Source organism: Marmota flaviventris, chromosome 1 (genome assembly GCF_047511675.1).
Source record: "Marmota flaviventris isolate mMarFla1 chromosome 1, mMarFla1.hap1, whole genome shotgun sequence".
NCBI classification, from domain to species: domain Eukaryota; kingdom Metazoa; phylum Chordata; class Mammalia; order Rodentia; family Sciuridae; genus Marmota; species Marmota flaviventris.
Genome location: NC_092498.1, coordinates 54,130,326 through 54,149,079, shown reverse-complemented (window position 1 = coordinate 54,149,079; position 18,754 = coordinate 54,130,326). Strand labels below are relative to the sequence as shown.

The 18,754-nt window shown below is 36.4% G+C and overlaps 1 protein-coding gene across 1 annotated transcript in view; it reads right to left on the bottom strand.

The window, feature by feature from the left end:
- Positions 1-18,754, bottom strand: part of Snd1 (staphylococcal nuclease and tudor domain containing 1) — a 410,684-nt gene that overhangs the window by 225,191 nt on the left and 166,739 nt on the right. Inside the window, exon 12 of the mRNA XM_027926283.2 lies at positions 1,947-2,047. Coding sequence (XP_027782084.1) covers positions 1,947-2,047 — 101 coding nt within the window. The remainder of the gene's footprint in view (positions 1-1,946; positions 2,048-18,754) is intronic.

Here is an 18,754-nt window from a genome sequence, read left to right as displayed (position 1 = left end):
CAGAATATACAAAGAACTCAAAAAACTCACAATAAAAAACAAGTAATCCAACTTAAAAATAGGCAAGTGATCTGAACAGGAATTTCTCAAAAGAAGACATCAGATAGCCAAGAAGTACAGGAAAATGCAAATGAAAACCACAAGGAGATATCACCCATCCTAGGAAGACTAGCCATTAACAAAAAAAAAAGTAATAAAAGCTGGTAATAATGGTAAAGAGAGATAACAGGCACTGTTGGTGGGGACGTAAACTAGTACAGTCATTTTATGGAGAACTATACAGAGACTCTTCAAGAACTAAAAATAAATTTACCATAGGATCTAGAAATCTCACTTCTGGGTATATATCCAAAAGAATGAAATCAGCCTATCAAAGAGATACCTTTTACAGGCAAAAGGAATAATATCAGTCAAAGTTAGAACAAATACACTTGAACCCCAAGGTTTCATGCCACAGAGCATACCCTTAATACTATACTGGGAAAAAGGGTTTTAAGTCAGCTGTCACAAATTGTCCTAAAAACTTAAGAATCCCTCACATCACACAAAAAAACATTCCCTTGAATATCTGATATTAAGCCATGTGAACTAATTTTCAAAATGTACCTTGGTGGTAACTAAATTAGATAATACATTCCAATAGTGTGTTAAATAAACACTGGCAGAGGCCATCTGCCAAAAATAAACATGTACATTTTTACAGATATAAGACTGTTTTCCCCAGTAATTACATAGGAAGAGCAGTAATCTATGGAGATTACTCCTTGCTTTCGATGATAAAACTTTTACTATAGGGGAATACCAACGTTCCAGCTGTCTCCAGTAGGGAGCATGCATTCAGCTTCTAAGAAGTGGTGAGGAATTGGTAATAGATCGTTATTGTAGGTTACACAGATGGAATAACAACCAAAACCTGTCCTACCGTTTCACATTACAAAAATATTATCTGATTTATCAGAAACCAGCTTCCCACAAAGTCTGTCATCTGTAATGGTGGGAAGGTAATGAGATCAAATGCCTATAATGCACCCCTGGCAAAAATGAAAGCTCTGGTTGTTGTGTGAACATTAACGACATTAATAAATACAGGAGCAGGTACTGGCTAAAAATAGTCATTTCCAAATGTGAAATCAAGATGAGGGGAAAGAGCCTCCTGCTTGATAGGAGAGTTTCTAGGAGCTAAATAGCTACAAGATCCTCATCCTTTCAGAGGCAGTGCTGTAGCCTAGATGCATTTCTCCTAATGGCCTTCATTAGACTTCAATAAGACAATCTCTGTTTTGATGAGAAACCTATTCTTTTCTTCCCCTCCACTCTGCCCCCTTAAAAGAAAAGAAAAATACCAGTTTGGTAACAAACAATACTTACGACTGTTAAATAGAGAAGGAAACAATTACCATGCTGGTATATTTTATGCAAAGTAAAAATTACTACTGGGGACTGACTGATTGTTTTAATATTTATTGTGGAAGCATGGCCCAGCAGCCTTCCTCTTTCCCCCGTCAGATACCTCCTCCCTTGAAAGATTCTGTTCATCAACCAGGCTACCAAGAGACCTTGGAATATAACCAGGAAATAGCAAGTTTGGTAGAGACTACAACTCTAGCATCTACTGGTTTTATACCATTATACAAAGAAACATGTCCCATTAACCTCTCCTTTTTTTTCCGATGACTACAACTTGATTTCATAAACCAATTTTGGACAGTACCTAGGGCCAGCTTGATACTTTACACAGAGCCCAATAAATCTTTAACAACAATAATAAAAGTATATGATTAACTAAGGAGTGATTATAAAGTACTTTGCAAATATAAAGTGCTACACAGGCACATAATTATAAACCACTGGGTTAAGCAGAGCCAAAGGAAGGAGAGATCTGATTGATCAGAGAACTCCTAGCTACTTGAGACACAAGCTGGGAATATGCCAGCCAGAACACTCACATTCCTCCAATGGTGACAGTGGCACAGGTCCGTTCTGAAAAGGCAGGAACTGTCTCTGTGGCTGGGCTGGCTGGTCTAATGTAGTCCACTGTCACATTGACCTGGAAATAAAGAATCAAGAAATTAGGGTTAGAATTCCGTAGCCCAGCTTATTAGTGGCCACAAATGCTTGTACAATGGTGAAAGATCAACTCACACTTTAATTTGATGGATTTAAGATCTTTCAAAAAAAATTTAACAACAACAAAAAAATCTAGATAACAGACTGAAGTATTTGCAAAAGACATATTTCATAAGGGATAGTTATCCAAAATATTCAAAGAACTCTTAAAACTCAACAGTAAGAAAACAACCTGATTAAAAAATGCAAAAGATCTGAATGGCTCACCAAAGATGACATACAGATGACAAGTAAGCATGGGAAAAGATGCTCCATATCATATGTCTTTAGGGAATTGCCAATTTAAGCAATGAAATATCACTACACACTTGTTAGAATGACCAAAATGCAGATCACTGGCAACAAATGTTTTATAAGGATATAAAGCAATAGAAAATCTCATTTACTTCTGGTGGGAATGCAAAATGGTTAGAGCCCCTCAGGAATATAGTTTGGTGGTTTCTCACAAAACTAAGCATACCCTTACTATTCTATCCAGGAATATGGTGCTCCTTGGAAATTCACCCAAAGGAGCTGAAAATTCGTCTATATAAAAATCTGTACAGGGATGTTAACAGCAGTTTTGTTTATAACTTGTCAAATTTACATACATCCAAGATGTTCTCCTATAGATGAATAGATAAATTGTGGTACCTCCAGACAATGGCATATTATCCGGTACTAAAAAGCAATGAGCTACTGAGCCATACATACTCATTGAGGAATCTCATATATTATTACTAAGTAACAGAAGTCAATCTGAAAAAGTTTTCTACAGTATGATTCTAACTATATGACATAAAAAAGAGGAATCTAGTAAGTCAAAAGATCAGTGGTGGGGCTGGGGACATGGCTCAAGTGGTAGCGCACTCTCTTGGCATGCATGGGGCGCTGGGTTCGATCCTCAGCACCACGTAAAAATAAAAGAAAGATGTTGTGTCCACCGAAAACTAAAATATATATATATAAATTCTCTCTTAAAAAAAAAAAAAGATCAGTGGTAGCTAGGGGATGGGAGAGGGAAGGATAAATGGGTAGAGCACAGGGTATTTTTAGGGCAATGAAACTATTCCCTGTGATACTACAATGGTGAATACATTCTATTATACATTTGTCAAACTCCACAGAAGTTACAATACCAAGCATGAAGCCTATGGACTTGGGGAGATACTGATGCATCAATGTAGGTTCATTAGTACTAACAAATATTCATCTCTGGTGTTGTACACTGTTCATATATGGAGGAAAAGGGCATATGGGAAATCTGTATTTTCTGCTCAATTTTGCTGTAAATGTAAAACTTCTGGAAAAATGGATAAAGTCCATTTTAAAAAAGAAAAAAGTTGAAAAACAAAAGAGGAAAGATGACTGACTATATGAGCACTTGAAACCCCATAGAAATTCTCCTTGACAGAAAAGAGGTCTGCTACATTCCTGCCTGACTTGCAAGACACTATACTAAAGTAGTTCTTCAATCTTTTAGATTGTCATACAACTTTGAAGATCTGCATTTAGATATATGACCTGGCTCCAGGAAAACTACATATAATTTCATAGTGCCATACCTTTTCATGGACCAGATTAAGAACTATTAAGAACAACAGCTGGGCGAAGTGGCTCTGGAGGCGGAGACAGGAGGATCACCAGTTTAAAGCCAGCCTCAACAATAATGAGGCACTAAACAACTCAGTGAGACCCTGTCTCTAAATAAAATACAAAATAAGGCTGGGGATGTGGTTCAGTGTTTAGAGTGCACCTGAGTTCAATCGGAGGAGGAGGAGGGGGGGGGGGGGGAGGGGGAGGGGGAGGGGGGGAGGGGGAGGGGGAGGGGGAGGGGAGGGGGAGGGGGAGGGGGAGGAGGAGGAGGAGAAAAAAGAGTAGGAGGAGGAAGAGACAAGATGACCATTACAAAGATGCTTAGAATTGTTTCATAGTGTATTAATCAAAACACCACAGCAAATCCAACGGAAGTTTTGGATGGGGGTGGGTTAGGTCAGAACGAACTAGAAGATTGTTTAGGTCTTAAGTTAATAAAGGATGTGTGTACAGATAAGAAGTTAGGGGCATAAAATGGAAAACCTGTTTGCTACTAGTATATACTAAATAAACAGATGTAGACAAAGTAGACAATACTTTTTCCTTATGAAATCTTTTTTAATTTAATATATATTTTTAGATGCAGATGGACACAATATCTTTATTTTATTTATTTATTTTTAATGCGGTGCTGAGGATCAAACCCAGTGGCTCGAACATGCTAGGCAAGAGCTCTACCACTGAGCCACAACCCCAACCCCTCCTTACGAAATATTTTTAAAGATAAACATGAATCAAAAGAAATCAGTATATAGTATTAATAGCAAACATATGGAGTATGCCTTGATGTTTGGCTTGGGTCATAGCCGAGATAGACATACACTGAAGACACACCTGAGAACAAACAGCCTGAGCCTTCATCCAGAATCCTTTTCTAATTCCATCCCACTTCTCACCAATCTGCCTAAAGTTGTGCCACATAAGCATCAAGTTCAGCCACATTGCTCACTTGACCCTTTAAATCCTCGCATGCTATCTTCCTTTTACAAACTTATTTTTAAAATGAACATGGAAGTTTGGGAAAAGGACAATGCTTCAAAATTCCAAGGTCCTACAGTTAGCCTACAGAAGTAAGAAGAGGCCAGAAAAGCAACAGGATTATCGAGTCATGGCAGACACCAAATACAAAATCTTAAGTATGAGCTAAGCAAGGCATGTAAAATATCTCAGGGCCAAATTTAAATAGGGCACAGCCATAGCCTATGGTCCGTCCAATTTGCACATTCAGTGGGAATTTAATAAATATGTGGAGATGAGCAAAGTCCACATATCCTTGTACAATTCATCTAACAAGCTCAAGCCCTCAATTCTATTAGCAGAGGGGGGGAAAATCCTTGTTTGAAAATAAACTAAGTAAATCTCAAGGTGACCCTGCATCTGCCAGTGCCAAGGCATGCACAGGGGCCGACAGCAGCTATCCAGCACAGAAACACCACAGAGAAACATTCGCTCTCTACCCAAAGAAGGCCACATGGGTGGTGGTAGATAGGATGGGTAGTAGACATTAGCATCTGTGTATCTTCCAGGGCAGAAAGTCAATCTGAAATGCCAGCCCCAAACTGTCTTCCAGGGAAATTCATGGGAAAAAACAAAAACAAAACCAAACAAGCAAACAACAAAAAACTCCACTTTAATCTTCAATTAACAAAAGAAACAACAAACACATTCATTGGTCAATTAATTATTCCTTGTATCTAGAGAAAGAGAATTGCAAATAAGTCAGAGATTAAAGAGCTCTTTGTGGAGGCAATATTATTAAAGAAAATCTCAAATACAAATGAGGCCCTAAGAAGAGCCCACAGCCAAGATACACACCTGCAGGCAACTATGACAAACCAGGAATTAAAGTCAATGTGTAATTAGCATTTATGTCCCTCTCCTGTGGATTCTGAGATCTGTTCCTCTACCTTGGAGTTTTTCATCACTAGATACTCATCACTGACCTGTCAATCACTTGAAAAAGCCACAATTTAAACAGTTTCAATTAAAACGGCTGGAGATCTTAGCAATGTCTGTCTGAATAAATGATAACCTGAATTTTAGGCCTGCAGGGAACATTTGAAATGGCATGAGTTAAAAGAGGATAAACTAATTAATACAGATATGGTCCTCCCTTTTTAGTAAAAGATATACCTGAAATGATGTAATCTGCATATATGTGACAAAAAGGCTACTTGATCAATCCAAAGTCTCTTTATAGCCAGGAGAACAAGGAGCCCTAGGCTCTTGCTTGGTTCTATCTGTCACTCTCTTATACATGAGTCATGTAACATCTTGCATCTTAGTTCAGCTTCACCTGAAAAATGAGATCTCCATATTAGATCTTTGTAACATCATTTAAGTCTAGAACTCTAAAAGATATCTTAACCAGACACGGTGTATTATGTTGTACTTTTTTAAACCTTTGTGATTCCCACCTTACATTAATCAATGAGTTGGAACACACAGACTGCAAGCACCATGAGCAGGAAGACCACGTCTTTTATTCATGGAAAGATGTGGCATAGGGTTTGTGAAGTAGTAGCTGGATATGCAGTAAATATTTGTTGCATAATGCACACACATAATAAGGAACTCTTTGAAACATAAAATTTGAAGGACACTTTTGAAATGAGAAGATTAGGTGCTTTAAGGAACACCTGTCAACTTGGTGACCATTCTGTTTTATAAAAGAAAAAAACACATTTATTTCAACTTTGGGTGTAGTGGTGGGGAACGGGGGCAGGAAAAATATTTTGAAACAGTGATGAAGCTCTAATGCTTAATAAAAGCAAGTACCATAAAAAATGAAGCTAGCAAAATATACATAATTTCTCTTTAAATTGTTTCTCAAAGAGGTTCTCAGAGGTTAAAAAAAAAAAAGTTGTGTAGTAGGCAGTCAGATTCCATCCAATTGTAGGCTGTTCTTTGAAAGCAATTTCACGAACCCTTCGGAGGAACTAATATGGTAACTTAAGACTAAATTTATATCTTAGTCTCTTGTAAGGTCTGATAGCAGTTTAGCATGATCAAACTGCTTTACACTACACATAAGTTCTGAGCATCTAAGAATGTTCTTCATATGAATAGTGAGTAGAAAAATATCAAACTATCAAAGAACTTCACAGAATTTGATGCTGATGATAATGAAATGCCAAAATGTGATCTACCTAAGCACTGAAAATGAGGTAGGGAAAAAACAACCACCTAAACACAATATTTCCAGCCTGGGTTTAGTTTTAATATAAATAGAGCTGTTATGTGAGGCTGTTTTGCATAATTACCCCATAATCCCACCCATGATTCCACACAGCCAATCATAAATTCACAAAGAACAGTAATAAATACTTTGCCTTTAGAAATAAGCTCTTTTATGACCCCACTCTCATGACAGAATTTTCAGGTAGTTATGAAAAGCCTCTATACACAACTGATACAGAGAAGCCAATGCCATCTGGGCCTACATCCAAATGATGCTACCTGGAAACAAGAGTAAGTAAAACAAAAGAGTTTACACAGCCCAGATATGCTGGCACAGCCAGCCTGCAGGGTTTGGTTCCCAGCAATCCTACAGAGGTAACTGTGTGAACTTGGAAAAGTTACCTACCATCTCTGTGCTTCCATTTCACATAGTCAACTATGCCCATCTCACTGTGCTAGGAAGAAAAGCATTAATATACATAAGGCATTTAGAACAGGGCATGACTCACAGTGAGCTCGATTCAAGTGCTATTTATTTTTAGATAAGCATGTACTGATTTTCTTAGAACAGTGCCTGGTACAGAGTATATGCTAAATAAGTATATATGAGATAAATAAATAAATACGCTTACACACACATATATGCATAAAAAAGATACATGTTGACTTAAATCATTAGACTCCTGAAATCATTAGGCAGAGAGACTCAATTAAATGTACTTTTCTCCTTAAGGAATCACAGCAAACAAGAATATGTACCTCATACATATTCATCCCAACTTAGAGATAAGTAGGGATTATTTTAAAGAATGACACACTATTTAGTATTTATTTAGATATTTTATGGATTAATTTTGCAGGTACATTTACTGGATATTTTATTTACCAAAGATAATTAAATGGAGTTTTGTGAACCATATCAATTAGTAGGTTAACTAGAAATATTTAGGGCAGGATACTTCTGGCTTTATTAAATGAGGAAGACAATGAACAAAGAGAGGCCAAGTTTCCATTTGCTTTGGACTTAATAGGACCTTAAACACATTATACTCCTCAGTATATCCTAAAAATTTGAATGTAAATATTTTTAAAAGTTTGAAACACACATCAATCACCCATTCTCTAGGTAGGCAAGACCTTCAAAATAAATTACTACTGATGAAGCCAGCCTAATGGTCCTATCTCTGGACATGCTCTCAGCTCACCTCCCCTAAGTAACTTATTCAGATGCAAGCACCCGGGAAGCTAATCAACTCTCAGGAGATAATGTCAAACTTAACTGCTTCTCCACAAGCATTATATGACAAAAATTTAATGAATCACAAATCATATCTGCACGTACACATTTAAAATAGTAGCATAAAAAATAAAAATGGGTGAAATTTATTTTAATCCTATTTCTTATATATTTCAAAATTTGCAAATTCTCACCATTTAGATATTAAACCAATACTATAGACTTTTTCTTTCTTCTTCTTTTTTCCTTTTGGTACCAAGTCTTCAGTATCCAGTGTGTCTCTTCAGTTTGGACCAAGCATGGCTTAAGTACTCCAAGCCACACATGTTAAGATATGTTCTGTTCAATAGTTTGATAAAAATACTTCTCCATGACTCATTCTGGATTTTTAAATTAATTCACAATTTCCAACACAATTCTAGGATTCTTCACCTCAGTGATGAAATTTACCATAATGGATAGATGGTGACTGTATGACTGCCAAAAACTCATTTCAAAGAACTATCTGATTTTTTTTTTTTTTTTTTTTTTTTTAGTTAACAGTAAAGGCTTCTGTTGAATGTGAACATTATTTAAAAGAAAATGATCAATTGATAGATGTGAACTAATTATTTTTATGAACTTTTATAACTGTAAAAAACTTCTATAATTATAAAAAGTTGAAATTTATTTGTTCCATTTAGATATCTATGAGCTCCAATATTTCTTAAAGTAAAACAACCTCTACAGATACATTTGCAAAACAAAACCAAAAAAAAAAACCCTATACATTTGTTTTCTCATTTACACTGCAAGGCATAGAACAGGGACATAAACCCCTGTTCCCAGGCTCTCTCTCCAATCCAACCTAGATTTTTTAGGTTGATGTATTCTGGCACACCCACTTCCAAATCATTGTAATTAGATACTAAGGCTGGTTGTTTATTCACATGTATTTATGCTGCTCTCTCCATCTACAATCACCCTTCCTACCTCCTCCACACTGAACTATTTTAAGCACATTTCATTTTCATCAATGGAAGGTTAACCTATGTGCTTACAAACCTTTGTAAACACAGGGTCAAACTGCTTTCTTATTTCATGTATTTCAAACAAAAGGAATATCCTGCCTGGCCCCTCCATCCCAAAGGGCAGATGCTTTTATCTGTTTTGAGGGGAGAGGTAAAATACACTGTGAGGAGACATTAAGAGTCTCTATCTGACATTAGGCATTCATTTAAGTGCTCCCTGATATACCTTCAGTTCGGTAAATATTTAATTAGAAGCATACACAAATGCAAGATCCAAAAATATACATTAAAACATTTTATGTAAGGGGCCATTTGAGATTGGCAAAGATTCTAGAAGTAGTGATAACTACCCAACAACAAATATAACATTAAAATTATCTGAAAATATACTGTTCCGTTTTCGCATGGAGGCAAATTATAGGCACATATAAAAATCAATAAGGAAATACAGTTTTGATAATTGAAAATATTTTAAATCTGATGGGGACCTCAAGAAAAAAACAGAGATCACTACCTGAAATAACTTCACAGCTGCCACCATTTTGCATTAAATCTCTTGGTTCTTAAATCCTTATAATCTTACTAATGTATTTAAAGAGTATAATCTACACTTTTGTTAATGTTCTGACATTATCTTATTATTATATCATTTGCATAGCCCATACCAATACCTACTTTTAGTACTGTATTCCTTATCCCGAGGAAGAAAGCCAGAAGGTCTCAGAGGTACTAAAAGAAACTTTCCCCCTTGCACGTCCCTTTTTTTGCCTCACCAGAGCTCCCATCTTTCATTTGCCTTCCTCCAGTGGATGCAAGTTGAGGGCGGGTCTTTTTTCTCTTCTATACAAGTGTCAATCAAAGTCATCTGTGCCCAAAATTCCCAAGGTCATCAGCAGTCAGGGGAAATTAAATCTCTTCCTTCAGAAGTCTCCCTGGAGGAGTTTCAGCCACAAGCAGCACGAAAACATGGAGATACTTATATTGTGGAGAAAACACACAATGTCACCCAGTCTTTAAAACAGCAGCAATAATAAAACTAAGAGGATAGGGCTCAGGGATATGAATAAAGAGGATTTGTTTAATGGCTTGTAAGAAGAATTACTGAAGGGGGAGGATAAAAACAAAAGGTTACATTACATTTGCTTTGTAATTGTATGACAGTCTCTGAAGTTTTGGGATGTCTCTATTCCCCAAAAAGCCAAATGAGGGATCTTAGCAATAAATGTGGAGACTAAAGTATTCACCCTGCCAAGAGTTTCCATAAATTCCTGTTTCTCTGGAGGCTGGGTTCTACTTGGGTGAGCAATGTCAGCATGGAAAATCACCCTGGATTGGACACACCCCAGAGCATTCAGTTTTCTCTAGCTTCCCACAAGCTGGCACCGAGAAGTTACTCAGACAAGAGAAACGTGCATTCAGGTTAAGTTAACTACAGACCAAAGTTCTTTTTTTTTTTTTTCTTCTTTTGGTGGTGTTGCTGGGGATTCAACCCAGGGCCTTTATACAACCAGAGATATGAAAAAAAATGTGCTCTATATGTGTAGTGTGAAGTAATGCACTCTGCTGTCATATATTTTTTTAAAAATCAATAAAAAAAAGAGAGAGAGAAAGAGAGAGACCAAAGTTAAAAAAGGTGCAATGGCCTCAAGGAAGTATATCATGATTCAAAGGAGAAATTTAACTATTCTTTAGGATGCCTTCCAATATACAAAGCGAAAATAGCCCAACAATACACCACTTTGTATCTTAATTATTTTCTGTCTTGTGGCTAAGTAAACCTTCCAAAATAATCAAGTGCCAAAAATATAGGCCTTGCTCTCCTTTTTTGTTTGTGGTGCTGAGGATCTAACCCAAAGCACTGCACATGGTAAACAAGTGCACTACCACTGAGCTATGTACACAGCCCCACGTGGGCCTTTCTTGGTGCATTTACCACCCTTTTCCCCATCTCACACTGAAGACAGAGCCTACTAAATGAGTTTAAGCTCCCTGATTGAAGACACAATGTGCACGAAGCAGAACCACTTAAGTTCAAGGTCTAGCTACACAACCACTGACTGAAGACCATCCTGCACCAAATCTGTGCCCTCTTCCAAATTCAGTTCTCTTGACCTATAGCCACTATTTAAAAAACTGTGCACAAATATTTGGAAATTGGGTAGGTAGCAATGGAGGATAAGTGTCAGTCAAATATAGCATCTGCATCTCGAACAGTAAATTTATGAAATACGCTAGCTCAATGCATGTATGTAAACAAAGAAGAAGGCTTCTTCCAGTCCCACAGTGCATGTTTTTCCAACCTAAGTTATCAGATACATGAAGTAAAAATACTGCTTAAATTCCTCAAAAAATGAAAAATAGAATTACCATATGATGCAGCACTTCCACTTCTCGGTATATATCAACTGAATGGAAAAAAGGGTCTCAGAGAAATCTGAATACCCATGTTCACAGCATAATTTATTCATAGCAATCAAAGAATGGAAGTAATGAAAGTGCCCCTCAATGGATGAATGGATAAACAAACTGCATACACATATGTGGGAATATTATTCAGCCTTAAAGGAAGGAAATTCTGACATACTACAATGTGGATGCCCTCCAGGACATTGTGATAAATGAAACAAGCTAGTCACAGAAAAGATTTATTTACAAAAAGAAAGTTAGAGAGAGAGTTGTAGCTAGAGAGTTGTAGCTAGAGAGAGGGTTGTAGCTCAGTGGAAGAGCACTTGCCTAGCAAAATGTGAGGCACTGGGTTTGATACTCAGCACCTCATAAAGAAATAAAATAAAGGTTTATGTCCGTCTATAATTTTTTGAAAAGTTAAAAACAAAAAATAACGCCAAATGGTACTACCTAATGAGATAGCAAGCAGTCAAAAATCACAGAGAAAGCTAAATGGAGGTTGCCAGGGGCTGGAGGGAGATTTAAATATTTAACACATACAGAATTTTGGGTCTGGAAGATGAAAATGTTCTGGAAACGGACAGTCATAAGTGCACAACAATGTGTACATTTAAAACTATTAACAAGGTGAATTTTATGTTGTGCCTGTTTACATACACGCACACACACACTAGGCTGTACCAATCACACATTCCATAAATCAACAACAGAGGCCAAGCAATTCTGAGCCCAAATGCAGTCAATTCCTAAATCTATTTTTGCCTGAGAGACAGTATCATCACATTCCCAGGAAAACAGATGGTTTCCCAAAGGCAATTAATAATTAGAAGTCATTTTCAATAACTGATTAACAAAAGAAGAAAGATCAAAGGTAGTCATATAAGACAAAATAATCTACCTTTCTCAGGCTATGAAACACCTTAGTCTATTTTCCTACTTTCAAGGCAGGAGGATCACTAGTTCCAGGCCAGCCCTGGCAATTTAGCAAGATCCTCAGCAACTTAATATCAACTGTCTCAAAATAAAAAAGGACCGGGAATGTAGTTTAGTGGTAAAACATGCCAGGGTTCAGTCCCCAGTAATATAGTGGAAAAAATCCTAATTTCTAAAGAGTCAATACACTAAGGCACAAGTTTTATGCCTAGGTACCACAAGTTTGCCTAAATCCACCTTCTTTATCACTTTTAAGAGGCACCTTTAAAAGGGAGATACGAAAATTTTGTTGTTCTGACTTTCTATTACATTGTCCATTTCTTTTGATGTCATGTGCCCTGTCACATCTTACATGTTTGAGGAATCCCTTAAAGATCTTTCACCTATAGATCTATCTTTTGAGAACTTCCAGTACATTCCATAGCAATTTCCCCACCTTTATCTAGTTAGCTGCTGAATTTAATCATTTCCACCTCTGCTTTTGTCTAATAAACCTACGGTTTTCATGGACTTCTCTAAGTGATATCTTCTGCAATTGTCAGGAACATAAATTATTGCAGCCCTCTGAAGGTCAAGGTGGCAATTCTGCTAACATTTAATACGTGAATGCCCTTTGACCTAGCAATTTCATTTCTAGAAATTTAGTCTATTAAAATAAAGATGCATATAAAGTACTGTACTGTGTTGTTGGCACTGATGATAATCTAACAAAAACGTAAAATTATAAGCTGAATCTAGACCTAGAGTTCCATGGTAGCAGAAACCCTGTCCATTTTTCCCACAGTAAATTACTAGCAATTCTCAATAAATACAACAAAGCTGTTGAAAACAATGAAGATCTATACAATCTGCTTTGGATTTGAGATGTCCAGATCAAAAAGCCAATGCACAATGATATATATCATATAATTCTATTTGGAGGGACAAAATTAAGGGACAGACTCTATAGGATTATACTTGACATTGTTAGAAGGGCTTATCTTTGAAGGTTTAAATATAGGGCATACAATTTTTCACATCATGTTTTTCTGATAAGATCTAAAAACTTTTAATTACATTTGTAAAGGGAAAGACGAACTTAAAAAAACACAATAGGGCAAGCTGAAGTAAATATGCAAAGAGAAAATCTACCTCTAAAAACAAAACAAGAAAACGAACAACAAAAACAAATCAGTGGCCTGCTCACAATGAGAGTCTTTAACACTGAACATCTATTTCATCATGATAGTTCCCATGATGAGGCCATGGTTGTGGCTGGTTCACTAGTGCCTGGCAGCCAGTAGGATCATACAGGACAGGCTACGCGCTGTTAGAAGGACACATCATGAGGGCTTCCGGGTGCCCAGTGGTGTACTACTGCCATGGCAGGTGGGCATCACTATCTGCAAATGAACTGCCAATCTCACTGTGAGCTGATAATGATCCTGCCACCACCACCTGCCTGCCATATGTTTTCCCTACTTGTCATGTAACAAGGAACTGCATTTTGGCATGCTGATTACTGACAGTCTGATACTAGTGGTTGAGGTTTATAGTACCTGGCCATAGCACTTCACAGACCTGGAGAAGAGTGGAAGAAGGACATAAAATACTGCTTTGCCAGCTGACCATTCACTAAAACCCAAAGATTTGCAGCAGAGTAGCCAGATGCTCCTTTTTAATTTGAAGACTAAGAGCTGCTAGGTTCAAGACGCGATGTTCTACCTCCACTTGTTCCCTGTGATCCTATTTCCCATTAGTAGAGGAGAAAAGGAGCTCACATTTCTTGCTATAAATTGGATTCATTCTGTCTCCTTAAATCACCAAGGTACACTCGATGAAACTTATGTCATCCCATGAAGTTTTCTTTTTCACTCTAATGTAATGCAGAGGTAAGCATTGGATGTGGCATTAAGAGTCATGAATTCCTGCTGATAAAGCCTCAGCTCAGAGAAGAAAATAATCTGGGAAGAGATTATATGAGGAAGAATGTGGTTGGCGTACCAGTCAACTGCCTCCACAGTCTGTTCCCTTTAGTAGAACTTTAATTCAGACATTTATAACTGTTTATACTGGAGAATCTCAAAATATAAGGCTTGTTATTTCCTCCTAGTCAACAAACTAGGAACTGAGTGTCTGAAAAGGAAGACAGCAGATTTTCAATACAGTTTGGGTTAAAGATAGTGTCTAACAGATTATGAAAGAGACTGGAAATGGTTAAGCACATTAACCAAAGTCCTTGGATTCCCACAGATAATGAGGATGTGAAGGAGATTCCCAAGACACTATCCATGAATTAGGAAGACACTGGACAAGCACATGCTTCTCTTAATGACAGGACTCCTCCTACATGCAGGTGCCTACCCATTTAACACAGCACATAAAATGCCAACCTACTTTAGCACCAAGAAACACCAAGTACTTAATTCATGAACCACTCCAACTAACATGCACATTTACTTTATAATTGAGATAAAATTCATGTAACATAAATTCACCATTTAAACCATCTTAAATTGTGACAATTCAGTGGTTTTTAGTATATTCACAACACTGCAACCAATATCATTATCTAATTCTGCAACACTTTTACTACTCCCCAAAAAGAGTCCTGTTTCCATTAAGCAGTCAGTCCCCATTCCCAACTTCCCCTAGCTCCTGGCAATCAACACTCTAGTCACTGTCCCTGTGGGACTTCTCTATTTTAAATATTTCATATATAAAAAGAACCACACAATTTGGAGTCTTGTGTTTCTAATTTTTTACTTGGGACAAGTATTTTCAAGATTCATCTATATTATAGTATATAGCAAGGCCTAACTATTTCTTTTATGGCAAAATACACATACTGTGAAGATATACTATATTTTGTTTATGTGCTTCTGCAACTGTAGTAATAAGAGACAATGTGTTAAGAACCACTCTAATAATAAGATCTTATAACAATAAGTGTTAAGAATGAGTTGAGAGTACAATTCATGGCATATAGAATTGTTTTTAGGTTATAGCAAGTTATCAGCTATCAGTAACAAACACAGGAACATCATATAAAATAAATAACTTAATCTCCTAATCTGTCCACTTCTGAAAACTTCAACCAAATCGGGGAGGGGGGGGCAGTCTCTTGAATGAGAGATCAACCAGCCACATAATAGAACAGGAAATTAGGGCACAGAAATTATTCGCTCAAGATAAACAGGAGAATGTGAACATGATGCAGAAATAAAGTATAGAAAGTGTCAAAAAAGACATCTCCAAGGCTCTTACCCTCATTTGCTGCAGAGTTTCCCCTGTCCACATTCAATGAACAAAAGTATACTTCAGGTTTCAAAGACTCTGGTATCCTGGTTGCTTGGCATGTTGGAAAACACCTTTGGAATACACAACAAGGATCCCTGATGTATCCCTATACGGTAGTTTCTACATGAGGGGCTACTCAGACCAGCTAACCCAATTCCTCTCCTGACCTCATCTCTCAGAGTTCCTAGTGGGAGAACTAATGATATATTCTACAGCACAGTAGTAAAGGAATGAACAAATGAACCAGTGAACTCTACTCCATAACTTAATATGGAAAGAATTTTTATTCTTAAGTTATTAAAGAAAAGTCTCTTTTAACCCAAGAGAAAAGTCAATATTAAGATATTGACTTATCTCAAGAATAAGAGAGTTGGTTTATTCAAGATAACATTTTGAGCTATATATTTATTATTCTGAGTGTCAAAAGACTAGTGTGAGGAGACAATGATGATTTGCGTGAGAGGGTACAATCCCAGGGGCACTTACTGAGCCACACTCCCAGCCTATTTTATTTTTTATTTGGAAGCAGGATCTCACTAAGTTGCTAAGGCTGGCTTTGAACTTGCAATCCTCCTGACTCAGCCTCTTGAGCTGCTAGGATTACAGGAGCACAACACCACACCCAGCAATAATGATATTTAATAGCATTCTGCCACTCAAGAATTACCAGAGAATTTTATTTAACTGTGAAACAAGAAAAAAGTCAAAACTCCCAGCAGCTCTTAAAGAAAATGCCAGAAACACGTTAACACAACAACCAAGACCACACAAAAGTACAACTTCCAAAAAACCAGCAAGTTAAGTATCCAACTACAGACAAGAGCTTCCTGCAATCACCAGGCAAGACCTTCATGCAAATCACCCCAAAAGAGACTTGTCAAATGATCACAAAATGAAAAGGGCACAACCTAAAAGAAAGGCCAGTCAAAGAGATAGTATGTTTCAGAACACCCAGGAAGTACAGAAATGAAACTTGCTATACTGAAAAACATGCCAAATATACATATTTATTTAAGAAAATCAAAGACAACAGTAAAATAAATTTAAGGAACATCTACTAAATTTCAGGTTAATTATCTGTTGAAAGAGACAAAAGAGGTCAATAAAATACAGGCTCTAAGTTTCCTCTGTAAAAGATGAATGATAGGCATGGTTAGATTGATTACAAGTATATACTTAGAATCTTCATAATAAATTATTATAAATAACTAAAGGTTATAAATTGAAATGGTGTGTCAGAGTTAATAAAAAGAGCATTTTGTTAGTAACATCACTATAATTCCTGTGAATAAATATTACAATAATCCTAAGAATATAAAACTTAAGGTAACATTCAATGAAACTTCGGGAGCAGTCTGTGATTTGGAACAAATGGAAAAGAATCAACTGGTATTGGTCTAATAACTCAAAAACCTGAAAAGAATGCATATAACTAATTGCTAATGACTCCACAATATATTGGTAATAATCTTTATGTGAAGTGGGACCTCATGCTACTCTTTTCCTTCTTTGCTTCCTTTGAACACAAAGGAATTTTGTTTTAGCTGGAGAGGAGTAGGAAGCCACAACAATAACATCGACAATAACAACAATGGTTATTAGTGAGTCACGGAAGCTACGTAATTCTTCAGAAAATGATGCAATACAGTCTTCTGAAATACAAGAGAAATGAAATTTAGACCAACAAGTCAAACGATGTGGAATTAGGCTAGATTATAAAAGAGAAAGAAGAGACAATACATCTGGATAGTAAACAAATTTTAAAATGATTAATTTAAATTTCTAATTAGTTATTTGAAGATTTCGTTTTTTATTCTAACTCTAAATTCATTAACTGAGCTATTAAAGGATAACTTAATATGAATGGCTTAAATGAGAATGAAAGGGATCACAATTAATACCTACAATAACTACATACTACAATATAAGAGAAAAAAGAGATTTGGATTCAGTTATGTTTCCCAAATTTAAACATCCATTTAATTTAAGATGTGACTAGAATCCTAAATATCAGAGCAAATAATATCTAAACCACAAAAGCAGGAATGTACAATAAAAGAGAAAGCACTGACATCATTTCAGTAAGTTAATTCTGTTATATGACTGGAGAATTACAGTCTAGGAAGGCTGACCGACGGGTCTTCCAAGTCTGAGTCACTATATAAGCTATCCTTAAAATGAACAGAAATGAGGAAGGTGGCTGAAGTGGGAGCATCTGAGACAGATACAAACCCAGACCTCCAACTTCTGTATTTGACTTTTTCTTTTTTTTTTTTAATTTTTTTTATTGGTTGTTCAAAACATTACAAAGCTCTTGACATATCATATTTCATACATTAGATTCAAGTGGGTTATGAACTTACAAAAACTACCACCCTATATCTATATCTCTCACTGATCTACAGGAAAGCCAATTAAAGGTCAAAATGAGCTGTTATGTTGTTATTTTGCTGTTATGTTGTTTTCAAATGAAAGAATAAAGGAAGGTGAAGCAATTGATCATTAAGAAGAAGTAGTTAAATAATAAACAACTCAGAGCATTAATCTTCAGGATATATAAAGAACTCAAAAAACCAAGAAAAAAAAATAACTCAATAAATGGGCTAAGGAATTGAAGAGATGATTCACAGAAGAAATACAATCAATGAACAAATATATGAAAAAGTGTTCAACATCTCTAGCAATCAGAGAGATGCAAATTAAAACTACCCTAAGATTTCATCTCACTCCAGTCAAAATGGCAAGTATCAAGTATACAAGCAACAATAAATATAGGCAAAGATGTGGGGGAAAAGATACACTCATACACTGCTGGTGGGATTGCCAATTGGTGCAACCATTACTAGAATGGAACCACCATTTGACCCTGCTATAGCATTCCTTGTATACACAAAGGACTTAAAATCAGCATACTACAGTGATGCAGGCATGTAAATGTTTATAGCAGCTCAATTCACAATAGCTAAACTATGGAACCAACCTAGGTGCCCTTCAACAGATGAATAAA